We start from the raw sequence: 22650 nt of genomic DNA, 5'->3' as shown, positions 1-22650 counted from the left end.
ACTTGCAAGGCCTGACGACCCAGGTTCAAATTAGCAGTACTCACATAAAGCCAGACACACAAGTAAAAGAAATTTGTGTCTGAAATTCATTTGCAGCTTCAGGAGGCCCTGGAACACCCAATCTCTCCTCCCTCCCTCCCTCCCACCCTTCCTCCCTCCCTCCCTCCCTCCCTCCCTCTCTCTCCCTCTCTCTCCCTGTCTCTCTCTCACACACACACATACATACATACATGATTTTTTTAATAAAATTTAAGAAGAAAAGACAAATTTGTGGCAAATCCTTAGAAAAGATATATTTTACAAAAAATAAATCAAGGGAGTTAAAAGCTAATGTTCTAAAAGTTGTTTGTTCTTTGTTTTTGTTGTTTCTTTTTTTTTAGTTTTTTGAGGTAGATTTTCACTTTGGTCCAGGCTGAACTGGAATTCAGTATGTAGTCTCAGGGTGACCTCAAATTCCTGGCGATCCTCCTACCTCTGCCTCCTAAGTGCTGGGATTAAAGGTGTGCACCACCACATTGGCTCTAAAAAGTATTTTTAAATAATTGTTTTTCAAACAAAACAGACCTATATGATTTCATAGGGTGAATTTTACTCGAATTTCAAGACAATGCTCATTTCAAATTTGTACTAATACCCACCTAACAAAAATTAAGGAAGGTGGGCTGGAGAGATGGTTAGCAGTTAGGCTGATTGCCTGAAAAGCCTAAGGACCCATGTTCAACTTTCCAGGTCCCATGTAAGCCAGACGCATGAAGGTGACGCGAGTGTGCAAAGTTGCACATGCGCACAGGGTGGCACGCGTCTGGAGTTTGACTGCAGTGGCTGAGACCCTGGCATGCCAATTCTCTGTCTCTATATGCCCCCCAATTCTCTTTCTCCTAAAGGTATGTGCCATCATGCCCGGGGGGGGGGGGACATTAAGGAAGTTCCCAAACCTATTCTCTGAAGCCAGCATCATCTAAACCAGATTAAAATAGCAACAGAGAGGAAAACGCATAGGCAACCTCAGTCACAAGTATTTCTTTTCAACAAAATGTTGCATCAAAACCCAGCAACAGGAAAATATATGAAGAACAAAGAGAATTAACCTCAGAAAGAGGTGCTTTAACGTGACACACAGTTCACGTTACTACTGGCTCTGTGAAAGTAGGGGTCACACTGGCACATGAAGAGAGCCGTACGACTGTCCCCACGTGGGTGGTGCACAAGCAACTGTAACATCCGTCACTCTACAGCCACCGTTCATGTACAGACATGCTGCAAACCAAGCGTACAGAAGGTCTTTCTACAACAGTGACCACATGTCAACCAGCAGTGCGTGGACGGCACGCTGTCATTTAGGAGCGTTAGCTATGCTGGCTTGACAAGGGAATCATCGAAACCACAGGCAAGTATCAATGTTGATGATGAAGCATTGCCCTTTCATTTTTTTTTTAATTTAATTTATTAGTTTTCTTTTCAGTAAATACAGGCAGTTTGGTACCATTATTTAGGCTCAGCTGTGATCTACCCCTCCCATTAGACCCTCCTTGTTAATGAAAATGGGTCGTGCATTGTGGAGTTAGCCCCCAGTTATTGGTATGATAAATGTCTCTGCAAATCATGACCCAACATGTAACTCTGACATTCTTTCCGCCCCCTCTTCCGCAAGATTTCCCTGAAGCATTGCCCTTTCAGACCTGAGAAGTATATACTGCTTCTATTCAACACTCTGCTGAAAGAAAAAGAAAGAATTTCATTTGAACAAATGAAATTAGCCACACAGTAAACTCAAGAGAGTTATCGAGTAACAAGATAACGTAGCAGGATTGCGCAACATGAACTGAGATCAATATTCAAAGATTTAACTCCATTTCTAAACAACGAAGGATACATGATTTGAAATACCATTGAAAGTCATCTGTGTTGAACAACTGGGCGTGTGGTTTCTTAGAAACGGACAGGAAGCCTAAGGGAGAAAGCATTCACAGTGACCACACAAGGAAACTTGGGGGCTCGCCCACCATCGGGACTGTGGTGGTGGTAACAGGGCAACTCAATTCTGCTCATGGGGGGTTAGTGGTTTAGGGGCTCAGTAGTGCCTGCTTAGCATGCAAGCGAGCCTGAGTTCAAATCAACCCCCAGAATACCAAAAAGTACACTTACTGCTGCCACTAAGACTTCAATCAAGCACTAGGTTAGCAGATGTCTTCTTGTTGCTCGGACAAACGCCTGGCCAGAAGCAGCCCATGGGAGGAAAGGGATTATTCTAGGCATCAATTTCCGGGGGAGCTTCATCATGGAGGAAAGAACCGGCTCACTGCGTCATACGTCCCCAGCAGGGAGCAAAAGGCAAGCAGGAGCTAGGTGTGCACTCACCTGAGGCTGAAATGACCCCAGGTGTGCCCCAGGTGACACACTTCTTCCAGCGGGGCGCCCCCTGCTGGAGACTCAAGTGGGCGGCGGCATCAAAAATACCTGAGGCTTACAGGGGACATTTACTTGTGAACTGCCACAACTGGTAAAGAACTGAAAAGATGTACAGCAAGTGCAACATGGCACAGCACTAGGAAACAAACTGTATCATCTTGTAAAGTAAGTGTGCATACGCCTGCTGCCCAGTAACCTTTCCTCAGGCAATTCTGGGCCCTTTGCTGTGTACAAGACTGCCCAATCTGTTACAGGGCACTTTGCCCTCTGAGCACTTGCCATCTCAATGCCAAGAGCATGCCTGGTAGCAAAGACAGTGGTTTTCATCATATACTCTGCTCTCCACTTTCCTGAAGCCCTTGCAAAAGGAGGGTTGTAACCACTCTGGCAGCTGACTGAAGTGAACAGGTGTCACTCTTGCACTGAAATACAAGAGCCATGACTGCTCCTCCGGCTACCTGGTCCTCTGCCACATATCACAACGTTCAAGTGTGAAGAAAGGGAAATACGCCTATACAGTGGATTGAAGCCACCACGATGGGAGGATGGGGCAGGTCACCATGGTGTAACTTAGACTGGAGGCGCTGACATGCTGACTGGCCAATCTTCTGACTCCCACATTTTACCCAGTGTCCTCTGGGCATCTGCCTTCAGAGAAACATTTGCATACCTGCAGGCAAATCACCTAAGACAATGTGAACAGCACTGTTTGTAACAACAAAACCCTGGGAGCAATCCAAACATCCATCAGCAAGAAAATTACTAAAGAGATTGTGAAAACTGAGGAAAGTTTTCAAAGTGGAATATTATACAGAAACAAAAAAACAAACATGAAATCTCCTTGGGTAATAAAATATTAAATGAAAAACCTCAATCATTTAATGAAAAACCACTCAATCACAAAAGAACATTGTACATATCATTTTTATACAATTCAAAACCAAGCCAAATATAGTTCAAAATTGAAACTGATTTTAAAAATGAGATAAAACTATGGCAACACATCATGAGATAGCATGCATCTCTGCATCTGGGCAGGCAGCAGGGACAGAGGGAGGAAACGCAGGCAGAATAAACACCCGGTACTGGCACCACTGCGGCTCCTGCGCTGACTGGTACAGGGCCAGTTACTTCCATCATAATTCAACAAATTGTCTAACGACCTGCATTAAACCCTACTGGACAAATGACAGTCGAACTGCTACTGAATCCTTACTACTGCATCCTTATTGCATCTTTATTAATTACTGCATCATTATTAAGCAAATACTTTTTCAACAAATTAAGAGAGTTTTCTTTGACAATGAAAGCATGTATCATTTGAAAATGTCAACTAATAAGCAAACTCTAGTGATACGGCAATGTTACCATAGCAACTACAGCTGGATTATGACCACTCTCTCACTTAGTTTCCAGCTCTTCTACAGATAAATTAAGAAGACGTTAAAAAGAAAAAATGCTTTTCCATTCACCCTTTTTCCCTACACCCATGTGACAGAATGGGGAGGGAACAGACAGACATTGATGAAAGCTCATATTACAAGTAGTCAATTATTTTTTCCTACTTGGGTCAATATTTAAAGACTCCATTTTTTTAATGCACTCCATTATTTTTAAAGGCATAGTGCAAAACAGGTTCTACAAGACTTGCCTGTAGAAAGAGGAAGCTATTAACTTTCAATTCACTCAACTGCAGAAGTTCATCCAATGACAGGCCTGGGAAACAGGACCAAGAAGTCTGGGGCTCTGAATGAAAATGCTAATTATAACTGTGTTCTCTGACCTCTCCTGAACATGCCTGGCTTCCCTGCCTCTGCCTCTCACAGAACCTTCCTCACACCACCTTCTTTACATGTCAAAAGAACTGTCACCCTTCAAATTCCATTACTAACTGCTATCTTTCTTCACAAAATTCTGAGCCCTCTCCTTTCACTAAATCTCCCACAGTGCTTTTCTATTTTCTGAAGTGCTCTTAAAGCTATAATAACTTACACATGATGTGGGGTCCATCTCTTATCTCCCGTTAGGAAATGACAAGCCATTCAAAGGCACAGATGGGGAGGTCCCCACCTCTTGGCATTTCCGAGGTGCCAAGCATGGCCAAAGAAAGTATTTAATAAATAGATTTGCCCATGCAAACTCCCAGCATCATAGAGAAGAGACAGAATCATAAACATAACGTAGCACAAACATGAAATGTGTATTTTATGAAAATCACCTATGGTGAACTAATTTTTCAATAATGCACCAAAAAGTCAAAATCTTAAGGAATAATTTTCATTTACTAAATCAATGCTCACACAAGGAGCAATGGTGACAAAACATAAGTTTTGTGCCTTTCAGTCTGGCTAAAACTTACTGTGACAAGGATAAAAAATTGGACTTCTGGGGACCGCTGTGTCACGGCAGAGGAGAAAACAACCGACACAGGCTAGGCGAGAGCACAGTGAACTCATGAATGAAGAATGTCGAAGACACGTAAACAACCATTCAGTCCTGTCTTCACTGCCGACTCCGGAGCAGATCAGACTTCCGCAAATCTCTTAAGAAGTTGATGCTTGCACAGTAGTTGGCTTCTTAGTTCTCTGCAGCACATTCTCCAGCCCAGCTTTGCCCCTTCAAAGGGCAAAGGACTGCGAGGAAGATGCTCTTCATATGCCCTGGTTTCTAATGAACCTTTTCTCATTCAAATCTTCCTTCCCATTGTGTTACTTAGGAGTCAAGAAACACTGGCAAGTAATTATTGCCAGCACTTGTTTACAAATAAATCTGACAGAGAATTTATTACTTTCCCAAGCAGCTGAGATCTTTCTAGGTGACAGACATCAAACTGTAAAATGCCCAAAGAAAAGCAGACAATGATGTTAGAAATATCTGTCTGAAAAGACTATTGCGCTTCAGGTTCAAACTATAAGGGCAGCTTTAGAAATCAACTAAAAATTCTAATCCTAGCAGTCGCTAAGCACAACTGAACAGAGAGGGAAGGAAAAGTGTGCCCTGAGACTTTAGCCCTGGCAGACTCCAACACTCACTGGCAAACTCGAATGTGCCTGCCATCAGCGTACGTACAACAAACATGCTGCACGGGCCAAAGAATGTCCACTCCGAATGGACGCATCTCCGACCCTCTAAACCCCAACAGTGAACGGCCCACCAGCCTTAGTGCGGCAGGTGAAACTCCATGTGAAAGGAAGCCCAGGCTCCGGTAGCCAGCAGCGCCCGCCAGCAGCGCAGAGCAGGAAGCAAAGCCTCCAGCAAACCAAAGCCATCCACCCATCACCACAGAGAGGGCTCCAAGGTCCTTCCTGATGCTGGGACAGGTTAGTATGCCTTGTTGGAAACTTACTTTCCCTCCGATGAGAGGCAGAACGTGCATCTTGCCTGCCAGGCTGTCCTTCACAGATGACACGATCAGGCATGTCCCACACAGGGTGACTTGGCGCCTTGTCCACCGGTTCACAGGCAGCTGCATTTTGCCTTTGCGGACGTTGTACATTCCTGAGAGCTGAATCCGCTCAGAGCTACCAGTGCTGTGAGGTTTTCCTGAAACACAACAAGAATACACATTATTTAAAAAGTACGCCGGGCACAGTGGTGTACACCTTTAACAACAGCATTCAGGAGGCTGAAGCAGGACTGCTGTGAGTTCAAGGCCACCCTAAGACTACAAAGTGAAATCCAGATCAACCTGGGCTAGATAGAGACCTTAATTCAAAAATAAATAAATAACTTGATTAATTAATCAAAATGAAAACATAAGCCTCACCCCTCCTCATCTGCATTTCAGATAAAACAGAAAGAAATAATGCTGGGCTGGAGATATGGCTCAGCAGTTAAAGCACTTGCTTCCAAAGCCTAATGGCCCAGGTTCAGTTCGCCAGTACCCACATAAAGCCAGATGCACAAAAGTGACACATGCATCTGACGTTTGCCTGCAGTGGCTGATGGTCCTGGCACACCCTTTCTCTCTTCTTCCCTCCCTCCCTTCCTCTCTCCCTCTCTCTATGCTTGCAAATAAAATAAGTAAATAATTAAACAAGAAAAACAATGCTTCCAGGAAGCAGCCTGGCTGATGACTGAAGGAACACAGCAACTACCGTGACTGGATTATGACACGGGCTGCCGTGTCAATGCCTCGTATGCATTTAACACCACATTAATAACTGATTTTTAAAGCCCAGGGAAAAACCATTTATCTCTTCCGTTTTATCTATTTCGTTACATTTATTCTACCTTTTAAAAGAGATGAGTTATGGGCTGGAGAGATGGCTTAGCGGTTAAGCGCTTGCCTGTGAAGCCTAAGGACCCCGGTTCGAGGCTCGGTTCCCCAGGTCCCACGTTAGCCAGATGCACAAGGGGGCGCACGCGTCTGGAGTTCGTTTGCAGAGGCTGGAAGCCCTGGCGCGCCCATTCTCTCTCTCTCCCTCTATCTGTCTTTCTCTCTGTGTCTGTCGCTCTCAAATAAATAAAAAACAAAGAAAAAAAAATTTAAAAAAAAGAGATGAGTTATGATTTTTATGGGGGACGAGAGTAATAAGTACACTCACACACACAAAAAAATTGCAGACCAAGACCAGAAATAACATTCAACAGCTTGCATTAATGAAACTAATCACTTAATGAGGTCAAGTGCTGATTTTTTTTCTATACGTAGTCACTGTATATTTATCATACGCAAGAGATAAAAATGAGTTTTCTAGCAGGAAACACAGGGAAGGCCGAGCGCTGCAGCGTTCTTGGAGCACACCCGCCCAGGACGGGCGTGACCTCGGCAGAAAGGCACTCGGGCGAGCCCCGTCACCGTACCAGAGGGCCTGGGACTAACGAGACAGAGTGACGCAACTGTGGAGGTAATAACAGCAGTTCTAGATACAGGGGAGGTGATAGCAGACTGCTAAATTCCATGCTCACAAATAAGTTAATAAAGGTCTCTGTCCTGCAGTTGGACCCAAGTTAGAAAAGATACATTTATGTCAAAGTCTGACTAAATGCCAAGGACCAGGAAAAAAACAGAAATTCAAAAAAATTGCCAGGCATGGTGGCACACGCCTTTAATCCCAGCACTCGAGAGGCAGAGGTAGGAGGATCACTGTGAGTTCAAGGCCACCCTGAGACTACATAGTGAATTCCAGGTCAGCCTGGGCTATAGTGAGACCCTACCTTGAAAAATAAAAAAGAGTGTGAGCTGCACACCCTACGAGCGCCTGACCGCGGTGTGTGTCATGTTGATGTGGCTGCACACCCTACGAGCGCCTGACCGCGGTGTGTGTCATGTTGATGTGAGCTGCACACCCTACGAGCGCCTGACCGCCGTGTGTGTCGTGTCGATGTGGCTGCACACCCTACGAGCGCCTGACCGCCGTGTGTGTCGTGTCGATGTGGCTGCACACCCTACGAGCGCCTGACCGCCGTGTGTGTCGTGTCGATGTGGCTGCACACCCTACGAGCGCCTGACCACCATGCAGAAGAGGAAACAAGGGGAAGCACTCAGCTCTCGCCTCACCTTCTTCTCTGCCTTTTGAGCTTACACTGATAAAACTGTAAAGCATATTTCTTATTGGATCCAAATCCTTAAATCCTTTCTGACTACTTCCAGTGATAGAAAAAATGAATTAAATTACTTGTTGATGGTCATTCAAGAACCAGCAAGAAGGTTTCAATGACTTGATAAGAGGTCTATAGACCTCTCCATCTGGGAATGTTGTCTCAGGCTAAGAAACCACAGGCCTTGGGTGACAGGAACCTGCAGGATCTCTGAAACCCATTTAAGACTGGCTGCTCTTCAGCTAATGGAAATGACAACCAGCTGCTAAATAGAAGGGGGAGGGTCACTTTACGCAGCAGACCAAAGCTACCAAGTCAACTGCCTAAACCTTGCTTCCTCTTGACAGCTACTCCGTTCCGCTAGGTTGATGTGGATCCCCCAGGCTGCTGGAGACCCTTACCCTTGACAGCTGTCGAGCCTTGAATCTTTCTCCAATACTTAAATTCTTGAGTACTACTAGAGATTATAAGTCCCTCTACAATACTCATTAAGGCATACCAGAAAATGTGTACTATCTTCTATGGCTACGGCCTTAAGGATCCAGTCAGCACAGAGCTAAGGTAATTTTCAGAAGGAGAGGGATACTGAACAAAGCCAAATCTCACACCAATTCTAACAAAATTAATTATGAACGATGCAAAATCACAGTAATGAAGATTATGACCGTGACTGTACATCTATATAATATATAGCGAAAGATAAATGCTGAATGGAGACCAGTAACAGAAAGGTCTCAAACATCAGTATGCACCACAAGTTTTACCTGGCTGCTTGCAAATAAAATAGAGAACGCCGGGTTCCACTGCAGCCGCTGTTTCCGATGCAACAACCCCGGGAAGGCGGCGGAGCATGGCGCGACAGGGCAGTGGGAGACCCCGCATAGCAGTGTCTCCAAGTGCAGCACTTGGCCCAAGAAGCCAACCTACAAGCCAGACGTGGGGGCACACGCCTCTAATCCCAGCACGTGGGAGGCGGAGGTAGGAGGATCGCCTTGAGTTTGAGGCCACCCTGAGATGACACAGTGAATTCCAGGTCAGTGTGAGCTAGAGTGAGACCTTACCTCAAAAAAACAAACAACAACAAAAAAAAAGAAGCAGCAGCAGCAGCCAACTTCCACAGCTGGAGAGAAGCTGAAGCTGAGAGACAAGGGCAGAGCTAGTGGACTGGAGGGCAGGACACCCCCCTCCTCTCCCGCTCCCACGCCTCCTGCACAAGGACCTCGCTGATGTTCCCCAACTCCTTGAGTTCCCTCACTCCACACACGAAGGAAAATTGCTGTTTAACTCGGGAGGCAGAGGTAGGAGGATCACCATGAGTTTGAGGTCACCCTGAGACTCCATAGTGAATTCCAGGTCAGCCTGGGCTACAGGGAGACTACCTCGAAAAACCAAACAAAAAGAAAGAAAGAAAATTGCTGTTTAGTTGTCCTTAACGTGGGATGCTCCATTCTCTCAGGATGTGAGCTTGCAGAAGGCATCTTGTCAAGCGTGGATTTTGTTACGACCTGGCATTGAGAGATTACAGCCCTTTCCACTTCGTGGGTTCCTGCTGCTCAGTTCCAGCAGCATTACGAGCTGACGTGGCCTCCTGCTATTACCTTCTGGCAAAGAAAACCCATCTGAAAATGTTCAGCCTTCACTCGTCAGTCCAATGTCTTTGCCATCTGTTACTACCCAGAAATGGTAGTCTCGCGCTCACTGTGCATAACTTCACACACTATCTAAAGAGCCTTTTCAGCATTCTCATAAGCTTTCTTTTGTTTTCAATGGCTAGAACAATTTTATTGAAACGGTTTCGCCAGCTTTTCATTGCAGTCACTTCTATTCATGTGGATGGCACATGTGTTCAGGTCCACAGGTTACACTTCTGGCAATTTCAACATTCTTAAGTTACCTGAAACTTCTCTTTTCTGGCTACAAACCATCAGGCTTGGGAGGCTTCTTCACTGCCTGCCACCCAGCTGACGTGGGTACCTCACAAGTAGCAAGTGCCCAGAGAGAGGAAACTGCTGAGCCTCGCTGGTCTGGGAGACCCGGTCAGGAAGCATACCCCTGGACAGGCTGAATTCAGATGTGGTCTACAGAAAACCTACCAAGTACCATCTATGTTGAGTTTTAGAAACCTTGGGGATGACTTATTAATCTGAGAAAACCTAAGGTCCAGTAGTGCACGGCTCTGTGCTCTTAAGAGCTCTGAAACAAACAAACTCAGCTTCCTCCCGTCAGAAAGTGACTCTGTCAGAGATGAGGGGAGACTGCTGTGGGTGTGGAGCTCAGGGTGACAAAGCCAGACAGCACCCCAACTCCGGCAGAGCGGGGTCTCCATGGGGAGGTGCTTTGTCTGCAGTGTTGTGACGTCCCCTGCAGCTAAACACACACTGCCAAGTAGACACTAAAATAAAAAGTCCAACATCAAAGCACGAATGACTTCTGTATAACCCATGCCACTGTTCCTCTCTCCTAAGGCAGTGAGAAAGAAAATAACTATATTTCAATCTCCTCTGCTGCTAAGAACAGACTTCAGTCTAGATAAATTCAGAGTGCAAAGGTCGTACAACGATGTATAAGCCACCAGAAAACTCAAAATTCCTTCCATGAAGGTTGGTTGTCTTTGGGAAGTAGGGATGTGGATTTTTTTTTTCCACTTTACATATTAAGATTCTGTAAATTCAGCTTTTATCAATCAAAAAGAAGCAAATATTCAAAAAGTAAAACCATTTCCTAAAAGCTTCTTTTAGCTGGGAGTGAGGGTGCACACCTTACCCAGCACCCGGTTGGCAGAGGTAGGAGGATTGCTGTGAGTTTGAGGACACCCTGAGACTACACAGTGAATTCAGGGTCAGCCTGAGCCGAGCTAGAGTGAAAAATTCTGCCTAAGAAAAAAAAAAAGACAGGCGTGGTGGTGCACGCCTTTAATCCCAGCACTTAGGAAGCAGAGGTAGGAGGATCACCATGAGTTCGAGGCCACCCTGAGACTACAGAGTGAATGCTAGGTCAGCCTGGGCTAGAGTGAGACCCTACCTCAGAAAAAAAAAACTTTCTGCTGCATTAGATCATACTCTGTCAACTCCGGCTTCTACTACAATGTTGACGGAAGGTGATGACACCATATTCAAAAGCTCAAAAGCTGACGTGAGAAGGTAATCTTGAATATACTTCATTTGACCTTCACCCAATGTCCAAAACTCATCTACTGCAAACACATAACTTATTAGGAACTTGTAAATCTCCACAAAATACTATATATCCTACTTTCCTATGACTGCTCTGCAGGAAACATAAGGAGCTTTATCTTGAAACACTCTCCAGCCGTTCACCTCCAGCTCCATGGTGCGGCAGAGGTCAAGCGGGGCTACGTGAGACCCTATCTCAGAGACGGGTGATGCCAGCCAGCCAGGTATTTTATACTGTTTACAAAACGTGCTAATTTTGTCGATGCTTTATGTTTGCTAATCTTTTACACACTTGGAAGCATAACAGATACAATTATATGTCCAGCTTTATTTCCTCCAGATTTTATCATATGCACTTTTCCACACTGTCACTCTGTGTATCTTAAAGACCTGCAAAAATGCACTGTAACTGACTGTTCCTAGTAGACAAATGTTTGGCTTTTCAGTCTACAAACTGCTAGATTTAAGAATATGAATGTTTTCTATGCCTCCAGATTTCTCTTTCATATTTTTGCTTCTTTCCAGCCACCAGCTCTACATCAGCTATAAATCAAAATGATTTAATTAATTTATTTATTTTTATTTTGTTTGGTTTTTCGAGGTAGGGTCTCACTCTAGCTCAGGCTGACCTGGAATTCACTATGTAGTCTCAGGGTGGCCTCGAACTCATGATGATCCTCCTACCTCTGCCTCCCTAGTGCTGGGATGAAAGACGTGCACCACCATGGCCAGCTCAACAAAATGATTTAAAACAAATTTCTCCACTTCTGCATATTTTTTTCTATAGGAATAACCATCATCCAGGCATCCTAAGAGCATATAAATAAGAACAAAAAAACCCACAAATACCAAACAGCACTGGGGTGACAGTACAATGAGCACACGTCCACTACCATACTGGACGTAGGTCAGACGTTACCAGCGGGGCCTGCGTGTGGACGACAAGCAAAGCCAGAGGCGAGAGGAGGCGCACTGCTTCTCAGGTGAAGACTTCTGCGCGCACCCTTCAGCAGCACACTCTCCAGTCCTAAGCGCTCTCCGCTTGGAGGGGAGAGGGCTAGGTCGGTGGCGCGGCTGTGAAGGGCACACCCTCCGCGCTGCACGAAAACACTTGGCGACAATGACAACAAAAGCAGACGCCACGGCCTCTGCCACGCTTCTGCGCGTGACGGTCTCTCGGATCTCGGGCCCTGACTTAATTCCCCAGGGGGCCTGGTCACAAGCAAGCCAGTCTCTGGCTTCAGGGTCTGTCTGAAACCTCCTAAATCCAGTCTCCCGAGTTTTTGAGTTATTTTACTGCCATGTGGTCAACTAGATAAAGCTTCATGTGCTCAAATCCAAAGCATCGCCCGGTATCTGGAACATACTAAGTGTCCTATAAGTATCTAAGAAATCAATCTATTCTTCTGTTTAGGCCACAAAAAGCCATCTATCAGTCATACAGCAAATAATTTAACCTGTAACACTTCATGTGCATTTGCAGGTGAGGAAGGGGGCTCCATGATCAAGAAAATGAGTGGCTTAAAACAAGTTTTTTAAGCTTCTAACAATCGTTGGTTTACATACATGAACAAAACATTCTCCTAGAATTATTAGTCCAATTGATTCAAGCTTCTTTTCTAGAAATATTAATAAGAGGTTTCTTGTGGTTGTTCTGTTAAGGAAAAGATAGTCACCCAGCCAAATTAATATATGTGTACATACGTTTTTATTTTTTAATATTTTATATATTATTTATTTGCAAGCATAGAGAGAAAGACAGAGAGAATGAAAATTGGTGTACCAGGGCCTCTAGTCACTAGAAGTGAACTCCAGACACATGTGCCGCTTTGTGCATCTGGCTTCACGTGGGCACTGAGGGATTAAACCGGGGCCAGCACACTTTGCAAGCAAGCACTGTGAACCACTGCGCCCTTTCCCTGCCCCTGTGCACAGTTTTAACAGGTGGCCTGTTGCTATCTTCATGAGAAAATGTAGTCGGAGCAGGATATGAACAGACGTGTACAAGAACCATAAAACAGAAATAACCAAAAGAGATACCAGAAATCACACTGGGAGTAAAGGTCAAGTGAGAATTTTGTGTTCACTACAATAAATCATCATCACCATCAGCTGTTTTTAACGTCCCCGGAAATTAGCAAATAAAAATCTGTCTTCAAAATTTACTGACCATAGTAAGTTTCTGCCAGCTCATTTTTCAGATTACAAATAAAGTAACAAAAAAAAAAAAAAAAATCTGTAGAGAAACCTGGAATTACAGGTACTGCAGAACCTTCAATTAAAAATGTTAAAGCCAGCTCTTTTTCACGATGACTTATAAAAGTAATGCATTATAACATGAAGTAATACCTTATAATCTTTTCAAAGAGAACTTTTTATAGGACAACAAATTATAAAATACCATTACTCAAAACTACAGGAGAGTATGAGAGGAATTACCCAGAACATACAGCTGAGAGATTCACTCCTACTTCCAAAACGCTAAAAGCTACATCAGGTAAAATACATCTAAGTTTTTAAGTAAATGTGCCAAAATTACAACATGCTATTTTGGCAGACTGGCTAAATATTTAATAATTCCATGTGTCCTCCTGGGGAAATGCTTTTCTTCATCTCTTTTGGAGCTCAACAGGAGCCACACAAGTGGTCCTGACCCGCAAAATGTGGACTGCAATATATGTACGTCACTCCCAGAACTACAAGACAGCCTACACTGTGCTCACACTTCTCCCACTGCCCAGCTGGCAAGAGGCAGACCTGAAGAGTCTAGAGCCTTCGGCCCAGGGCAGTAGTAAGCCAGCGGAAGCCCCAGACACTCTGACGAGGCTCTGAAATGGAGCTATGTCCCAAGAAAGGTCAGCACTGGACTCGGTTACGAGAATGAAAGAAATCCGCGTTGTGCTCAACCATTGGATAGATGTGCATAGCTGCCTTGCTGCAAGAACTAAAATTTCTCTTTCATAATTACATTCAATTTAAAATTTCACTCTCATAGCAACAGAAATAAACTACTGGTATATCCTAATGAGTGGGGGTATAGTTAGGGAGACTGGACCCCTGAAAGTAAAAAAGGCAGGAAAGCCTGCACTAGAAATCACAGATGATCTGACTTCTCTCTGGCCGAGTCCCTAGACCTGTTTTTCTCCAAACAACCAGGACCTGTTCTGGGAGGGAGGTCGTTCACAGGATTTAAACGTTGTGGTTGGTCAAGTTCAGCTCTAGGAACCTGGGGTCAGGGCTAGCCTCTTCCCGAGACAGCCCCTAGCCCTAACCAGCCAGCTGCCCCTCTGATTCACCTGAGCCAGAAGACTGTCCCCCACTATAAGGTTATGAACACGTTTACAAGGGGAGGGCAGGCTCTCTGCCCACTTGGGAACGTCCAGCTGTGGGCTTTTCCCTGGCTGGGTCTGGGCTGGGAGACGCCCCCAGCCCTTACTGTCCCCCCTCTAGCTCCCCACATGGCAGGGGCCCCTTGAACTTTGTTTTCTTTCCACTTTTTTTTTTTTTTCCAGGCCCTCCACATGGGATCACTAGTCTTATAGGTGGCCTTTCCTTTACCTATACCTCCCTCAAGAAATATAATAATTGAATAATTATCCTGTCGCGAGCACTCTCAAAGATGATTGGTTGAGAGGATTCCGCCCACGAAGGTCAATGATATGGAGACACTGGTATACTTGTAAAGGGGTTTACTGGGATGAAAGTCACACACAAGTAAGTCCAAACTATCACAACTAATATTATAGCTAATATAATATATAACTAAATTATATTTATCACTACTAACACAAGAGTATTTCTAACGAGTCTAACATGTATACAACCTGATAACGTGAGACTTGGGTTGTAGTAACGGGAGACTTGGGTTGCGACGTCTCGGATGCTTTACAACCTAGTAACGCGAGGTCCATGCTGTGACTTTTTTTTCTCTCGGTTTGCGGTGTTTTTTCGGTTCGCGGTGTTTTAAGCCGAGTCTTGATCGTTCGGACAGCGTGTCACAGATGAATTCGGATAGGTGATGCGTCTCGCGGAGATCTCGGTCCGGACTGCTGAGCAACCTTTCAGTCAGTCATAGTGTCGGGAAGACTGAGACAACGGTTGCTGAGCAGCTGGGGTTTTTATACCTTCCACTACTTATCTAGAGTTCCACACACACACCTGCTAATCTCCACTATGTCACCGCACACAGCTTAGTCTTAGTTTTTGCTTACAAGGTTTGACTTTGCATTTTTACTCTCACAAAAAAAAAAACTTATTTATCTAAACTGGCCTGGACCATATGCTGGTCCTTACATGCTCATAACATATCCTTCTCAGTACTCTTTTTTTGTTAATTCAATTCTTTGATTAAAATTAGAAACAAAGCTGGGCGTGGTGGCACATGCCTTTAATCCCAGCATCCGGGAGGCAGAGGTAGAAGGATCGCCTTGAGTTCGTGGCCATCCTGAAACTGCATAGTGAATTCCAGGTCAGCCTGGGCTAGAATGAGACCCTACCTCGAAAAACCGAAAAAAAAAAAAAAAAAAAAAAAATAAATAAATAAATAAATAAAATTAGAAACAAACCTAGGATTTGGGGGTTCAAGGACTTTCTTGGACCCCGTGCACCCCATTATACTACAAACAAACTTCTCGGTCTGGAAACTTTGATATCCCCAAGTCGGGCACCCCATTCTTCTTGCACCCAAGCACAAGCTGTGAGCAAGCGTCCTGTAGAAAGCAGGGACCGCAGGCGGCCACAGGGCCAGCACACTTCCCACAGCAGCAGCCTGGGCGCCAGCCTCAAGCCGAGGAGGGGCTGGGCAGCAAGCAGTCGGGCCTGCAGATAGTAAATGACCGTCGTGCACTGAAATTGGTCTTGGAGCCCCAGAGCCACGGGGCACCACAAACCACAGGGATGAAACTATGCACTCGTGCTTTCTGGCCATTCAGAGTGGACGTAGGCGCCAGGCTGCAGGTCCGAGTGAAGCTGCTGCGGGGCGCCAGCTTCTTTGGGGGCTCCGAGGAGAAAGTGGCCCACACTTCTCTTAGCTTCTGGGCGCCAATCCTTGACATTCCTCACTCTGCGGCCCTCTGTTCATCACCTCTATCCTACCCTATCCTCTAAGGATGGTAGTCACTGGATTCAGAGCCTAATTGAATGGACTATCATGACATCTTACGTAACCACACCTGCCTTCAAACAGTATTGTCAAAATGTACTTTCAATACAATGTCATTGAAAGTACTGACAAGAGAAGTCACCAGGATTTAAAATTAAGCAATCCTTGCTAACAAAACTCTAAATAGATTTTTCCACACAATACAGGGTTTTGACTTTGAAATGCAAAGGCAATGCCTCAGACCTGGATGTGCAGGCTAATTCTCCGGGTCTGGCTGGGGCTGCTGCCTGAAGGAGAACAATATGCTGGCCGGAGCCCAGCCAGTCTGCTGCGGATTCTGCCATGATCACAGCTCCCACTCGCCAGGGTAAGCACGCCCTGTTGTTTATCTAACAGTGTCAAGAGGAGCTTAGTGCCTGAAAGAACTTAAAACCACAGAGACGATCTTCCACACTACCACAACCTTACAGACTCCACGTATTTTCACTATCTGCTCACAAGCAGGAACAGAACTGCCACCATCAATTAAATCATCCTACTAGACGTGAGCTAGAATGACACCTTGCTTCACAGAAGATCTATCTGCACAGTGTGAGGAAAACACTAAACAATGTATTTAGGATCAATATTCATTTCACCAAAATCCAGGGTGAAACTGTGATTTTTAAAAAAGAAATGCCACCACATTCGATTAGTTATACTGTGCTGAGAAATGCCAGGATACTTGAAACTATCTGACTTCAAGTTCGTCACTATGGGATTAGCAACTCCACATGCACGGAAGTAGAAATGCCAATCCCAAATCTCAATCTCAATCTCTCCCATTCTTTCTCCCTCCCTCCCTCCTTTTCCCTCCCCCCCCCACAGCAAAACTTATCAGCTTGCTTCCCAAACACATCCTAAATTTAACAGAGCAAAAGTCCAGAATTCCTCCTCAAGTTGCTGACAGCTGACCACATCCCCTGTCAGGACCTGAAAACCATGCACAAGTCCTAACAGGAAACCTGTGAGTATGACTTCATATACAAGCACGCTCTCTGCAGATGTAACTAAATTAAAATGAGGTTTTACTAGATAGAAACAGGCCCTAACCCCTAACCCAGCATCTAGTGTCTTTTTAAGAGACTTGAGAGCTGGAGAAATGGCTTAGCAGTTAAGGCACTTGCCTGCATAGCTAAAGGACCAAGGTTCGATTCCCCAGGACCTACATAAGCCAGATGCACAAGGTGGCACATGCATCTGGAATTTGTTTACAGTGGCTGGAGACCCTGGAGCGCCCATTCTCTCTCCCCCCTCCCTCCTCCCTTTCTCAAATAAATAAATATATATATAAAGAGAAAGAGACTTGAAACACACAGAGAAAAAAGACCAAGTTAAAAAAGAAAGAGGTAAGGCTAGTCCTGGGGCTATAGCTAGCCACATGGTATAGTGAAGCACTTGCCAAGCATGTGGAAGACTCTGGGTTCAATCCCTAGCTCAGAAAACCTGAGAGCAAGCAAGGACAAAGGCTGAAAGAGCAGCAGTAGGTAGAGGTGGAAATGGAGATCCAGAAACATTCAGCCTCCGAGAAGACAAGGTGTGGATTCCAGGGAGGACCATGGTCTAGAGCAGCAGGATGAGGAAGGAGGAAGAGGGTGGAAGCCCAGCTGGTCCAAGGGCACAGCGCAGGGCTGGCCAGGGGCAGTATGAAGTCAGGGTCCTTAAGAAAATGGAAGTAAAGGATACTGAGGCACAAGGATTTTAAATTTAAGGTGAATTCAAGTCAGCATGAGCTACATGTCCAGACCAGCAAAGGGAGTGGAGAAGAGAAGAGAAGAGAAGAGAAGAGAAGAGAAGAGAAGAGAAGAGAAGAGAAGAGAAGAGAAGAGAAGAGAAGAGAAGAGAAGAGAAGAGAAGAGAAGGGGGATAGGGAGGGGAAGCTGAGATTGTAGGCTGACTCAGCTGCAATGCAGAGAACACCAGGGATCACCAACAACCAGGGGCTGGGAAAGGCAAGGCAAGAAAGCACGTCCTGAGAACATTCTGAGGGAGGAGGACTGGCTTCCACAAGCATACGAAAAACTTGAGTCTGCGTACACCTATTTTTGGCTGTTTGTTATTGCAGGCCAACCAACTCAGCAGTCACACTGCCTTCATAGCTTCTGGAGTAGAATCTGCTCTTAGTCTCCTCTACCTTCCAGTCTATTGGCGTTTCTTGGCTTGTAGACACATCATTCCAAAGTTTGCCTCTGTCTTCCCATCACCCATGTGATCCAGACCTCAGTCTCCTCTCTAACGTGTGACATGTGGGGCATCTGGATAGTCCAAGATGATCATTTTCCCATCTCCAGACCTCTAGTTTAACTGCAGCTATAGAGGACCCTTGTTCCGATCAGGTAAAACCCATGCCCTCTGGCGTCATGGTCAGCACAGACCTGTCCTTGGAGGCCATCACCAGCCTACCACACTAGACACAGTCCTAGGAAACTCCAAGCATGACCAACAAGTAAGGCAGCCTTGTTACGGAGAAGGCAGACAAAGAGGACCAAAGCCAGGGGAACGCGAGAAGGGAGGGGAGAGCTATGAGGCCCAAGCATCTCTCGTGGCCCTCTCCTGCCGACCAGATGAGGTGAGATCGATCTTCAGGCCCAGTTCAAATGGTGACTCCTCTACAAAGCCCTTCCGGTTACCTGCCCCAAAGCAGAAGTGGCCACTTGTGCCACGCCACTGCACCCGTACGTCTCCTCTAGCCTCCCCGACCTTGCCTCCCCTCCTCCTTTCTCAGGACCACGAACAACTCGTGTGATCATTACATGACTCCATGCACCGCCGAGTCCCCATTCATCACATCACTTCAGCTTCCCAAGTGTTTACCTCTTCCCCGGAATTCTACTGCTATCTCCAGCTGGCTCCCACACATCTCCGCTTGAAAGGGTCCTCTCACTTTTCTAAAGCAACCCCTCTCACAAAAGGAACTTCCAGTCCTCGTGAGTCTTGGGTCAAAACCTAAGGCGTCTTCCAGAACTCCTCTTGCGCACACACACAGACCCAATGCAACTCCACTGGCCATCTGTAGTTAAAGCACATCCAGAGCACCACTGATCAACCACATAACACCCACCCTGCTCTTTCTGCCAGCTTCCACGCCCTGCTCTCGGTCTGTTCGCAGTACAGTACCTGGAACCATACTCCCAAGGCAGACTGGTCAGGGTCACTGCTCTGCTCGGAAGTCCAGCAGATCTATCATTCTGGCCTTATACTGACACTGACAGCCTATCACTCTGTCCCTGCCTTCCTCCCTGTCTCCAGGTGCTGGAACTAACTGTACCCAATCATTCTGAACCTCTAATAGTACCACGAGCTGTTTTTGCTCAACCTTTCTCCCTTACCTCAAAGTCATGAATTTTTCAGGCTACAGAGTATGTAAGTCTTTCATACTAAGTTGGGATTTCCAATTAGGAATCTAGAACTCTTTCATACTGGCTATCATAAGCAGTTCTAATGGAGTCTGTATTCTTAGCTGTGGTCCCACAATACAGTATTAATTCACTAGAACATACGGCAAGACAATTCTATAGGTAAAAACTGACAGCTACTAAGCACAGACAAATGAGGCAACAAAATAGTAACAGAACATACAGAAACAAAAATCTGAAAATAAAATTTATTTTCATAAACACCATGAATGTCTTTAAAACACACAAAGTATGAATTGCTATTATGACTCCTATTTTAAGGTTTCTTCAATTGTGATGGAATCTCTTTTATAGACACCTTACTGAAAATTATTCACTCTTAGCAGAATTTTTTTTTCAAGGTAGGGTTTCACTTTAATCCAGGTTGACCTGGAACTCCACTCTGTAGCCCCAAAGTCATGGCAATCCTAGTACTTCTGCCTCCCCAGTGCAGAGATTATAGGCATGTGCCACCACACCCAGCTTTAGCATAGTATTTTTAAATCTTAGAAGATGGCTGACAGGGATTTGGAAATCTGAGGGAAGAAGTTGTTTTTTTAGATTTGCTATATTTATAGCAACAAAACTCAGCCCTTTATTGTTCTATTAAAACAATCTTCTCTTAAAAGTTTATATTTAAACAGGAAACCAATTCTTCCTCATCCTCCAAGGTCCAGTTCAAATATATCTGTTGCTTTCTCTGCCAACCACGTTAATTTCTTCTTGTCTATCTTCCCATGCTGGAATAGGCTAATATCTCCTATTAAGATTCAGAAAAACAACCATAACATTCAAGTTCTGTATTCTCAGATGACTTACACCAATTATAAATATACATACAATAGGTATTCAATAAAAGTCTGAACAAAACGACTGAGCTAAATGGAGCTAAGATAATATACTTCTAGAGATAAAAAGCACTCAAGGTTATACTGATCTCCCATGATGAATGGTATATTAAAGAAATTGCCTCAATTATCTATGATATAAAGGTAATAAACTGAAGATAAACTAAAAAAGTACTTATCACCAAGCAACCAAGTGTATGACATCACTTGTCCCTAAAGAACAACAAAAATTTCAACTTTTTATATTCTTGGGAACAAAGAAGCTACTTGTGGGTTCAAAATTAGAAAGTAAGTTGATCAAAGATAACTAAACATAAAACTTTTGAAGAGTCTGATGCGTATTTCTCATGAAAAAACAAACAAACACATTCATACTTGCTGCCTTTACCGTAGTTAAACACTGGTGACATTCTTTCAAGGCACCGTCACAAAGTTTTTCATCGTGACTGTCTTATCCTGAGTTCCGGGCTGGGGTCCCGGTCCCCGTGCAGCAGGGTCCGGGCTGGGGTCCCGGTCCCCGTGCAGCAGGGTTCCGGGCTGGGGTCTGAGCCCTCACGCATCAGTGTTCTGGGAGGATCTTTGGGAGGTTTATGGGGTCACGAGGGCTTTGATGTCTTCATCAACAGGTTCATCCATGGATGAGCCCATAAGCGAATGTGCAATTGGAAGGGAAACAAGCGTAGACATAGTTGGAGGAAGAGGCCGCTGGAGCCCGCCCTTGAAGGGTGTGCGTGTCATGGTCCCTTCCTCTCACTCTTTCTTGGCTTATTGAGGTGAGCAGCTTGTTCCATCACAGGCTCCCACCATGACATTTTGCCTCATCACAGCCCCCAGAAGAATGGAGCCAGGCAACCATGGACCAAAACCATGAACCAACAACATCAGTCCTCCTATAAACTGATTTTCTCAGGTATTTTGTTGCAGCGATGGAATTATCTCATGGCCCTTACTGCAGTATTCCTTAAAGACAAACTTAAAAGAAGAAAAGACTAACTATTGGTTTGCACTAAACCAAATTATGAGTGTAACTTTGCTTATAATAAGAAATTTGGGGACTGGAGAGATGGCTTAGCAGTTAAGTGCTTGCCTGTGAAGCCTAAGGACCCTGGTTCGAAGCTTGATTCCCCAGGACCCACGTTAGCCAGATGCATAAGGGGGCGCTCGCATCTGGAGTTCGTCAGCAGTGGCTGGAGGCCCTGGCGCGCCCATTCTCTCTCTCTCTTTCTACCTGCCTCTTTCTCTGTCACTCTCAAATAAATAAATAAAAATAATAAACAAAAAGAAATTTTGGCAAAAGCTGACAACTTTTGAGTAAACAGCACATTGATTTAACTAATTCTTTATGAACTGAATTTTCTCAAGTAGGTTTGACTCTATCTTATCTCACATAGACAACAGTTCAACTCATAATCCTAAACAAATTTACAGGGAAATAAGTGGTGTTTAAGGGCTTTAGCATTTAAGAGCACAATCTCTTGCTAAGAGCTGAAGACAATGTTCTGTTTAGATAAATAGTAAATTATGTATTTCAAAACAGATGTCAAACTAATCCTCAAATGCATCGCTTCAACACTGCAAACAACATTTATGTCACCCAACTATAGAAAGTAATGTAGACACTATAGCACAAAAGCCTCATCTTCATTTTCTGACAAAATGTCTTTCTTGGAAGTATTGTCTAGCTTTCAGAACAATTTTCTCAACATCATAGGATCAAGAAATGTTTTTTCAAAAAGGAAAAGAGGGCTGGAAAGATGGCTTAAAGGTTAAGTGCTTGCCTGTGAAGCCTAAGAACCCCGGTTTGAGGCTCAATTCCCCAGGACCCACAGAAGCCATAGATGCACAAGGTGGTTCAAACATTTGGAGTTCGTATGCAGCGGCTGGAGGCTCTGGCGCGCCTATTCTCTCTTTTGCTCTCTATCTGCCTCTTTCTCTGTCTGTCGCTCTCAAATAAATAAGGAAAAATAAGGAACAAAAATTGAAAGTATATGGTTGTAGCACTGGAGCTGGCAAACAGTTATGAAGTGTGACACCTTCAGGTTAGCTTATTTGGTTAGATGGTGAATTTTCTTTTCCTTTTTTTTTTTTTTCTTTTTGTTTTGCCAAGGTAGGGTTTCACTCTGGCTCAGGCTGACCTGGGA

General features: G+C 44.7%; 1 protein-coding gene across 1 annotated transcript in view; it reads right to left on the bottom strand.

The window, feature by feature from the left end:
* The window catches only part of Phlpp1 (PH domain and leucine rich repeat protein phosphatase 1), a 201505-nt gene that overhangs the window by 102316 nt on the left and 76539 nt on the right, over positions 1-22650 (bottom strand). Inside the window, exon 2 of the mRNA XM_004654634.2 lies at positions 5756-5952. Coding sequence (XP_004654691.2) covers positions 5756-5952 — 197 coding nt within the window. The remainder of the gene's footprint in view (positions 1-5755; positions 5953-22650) is intronic.

This window comes from Jaculus jaculus, chromosome 15 (genome assembly GCF_020740685.1).
Source record: "Jaculus jaculus isolate mJacJac1 chromosome 15, mJacJac1.mat.Y.cur, whole genome shotgun sequence".
NCBI classification, from domain to species: Eukaryota; Metazoa; Chordata; class Mammalia; order Rodentia; family Dipodidae; genus Jaculus; species Jaculus jaculus.
This window is presented reverse-complemented; position numbering and strand designations above follow the sequence as displayed.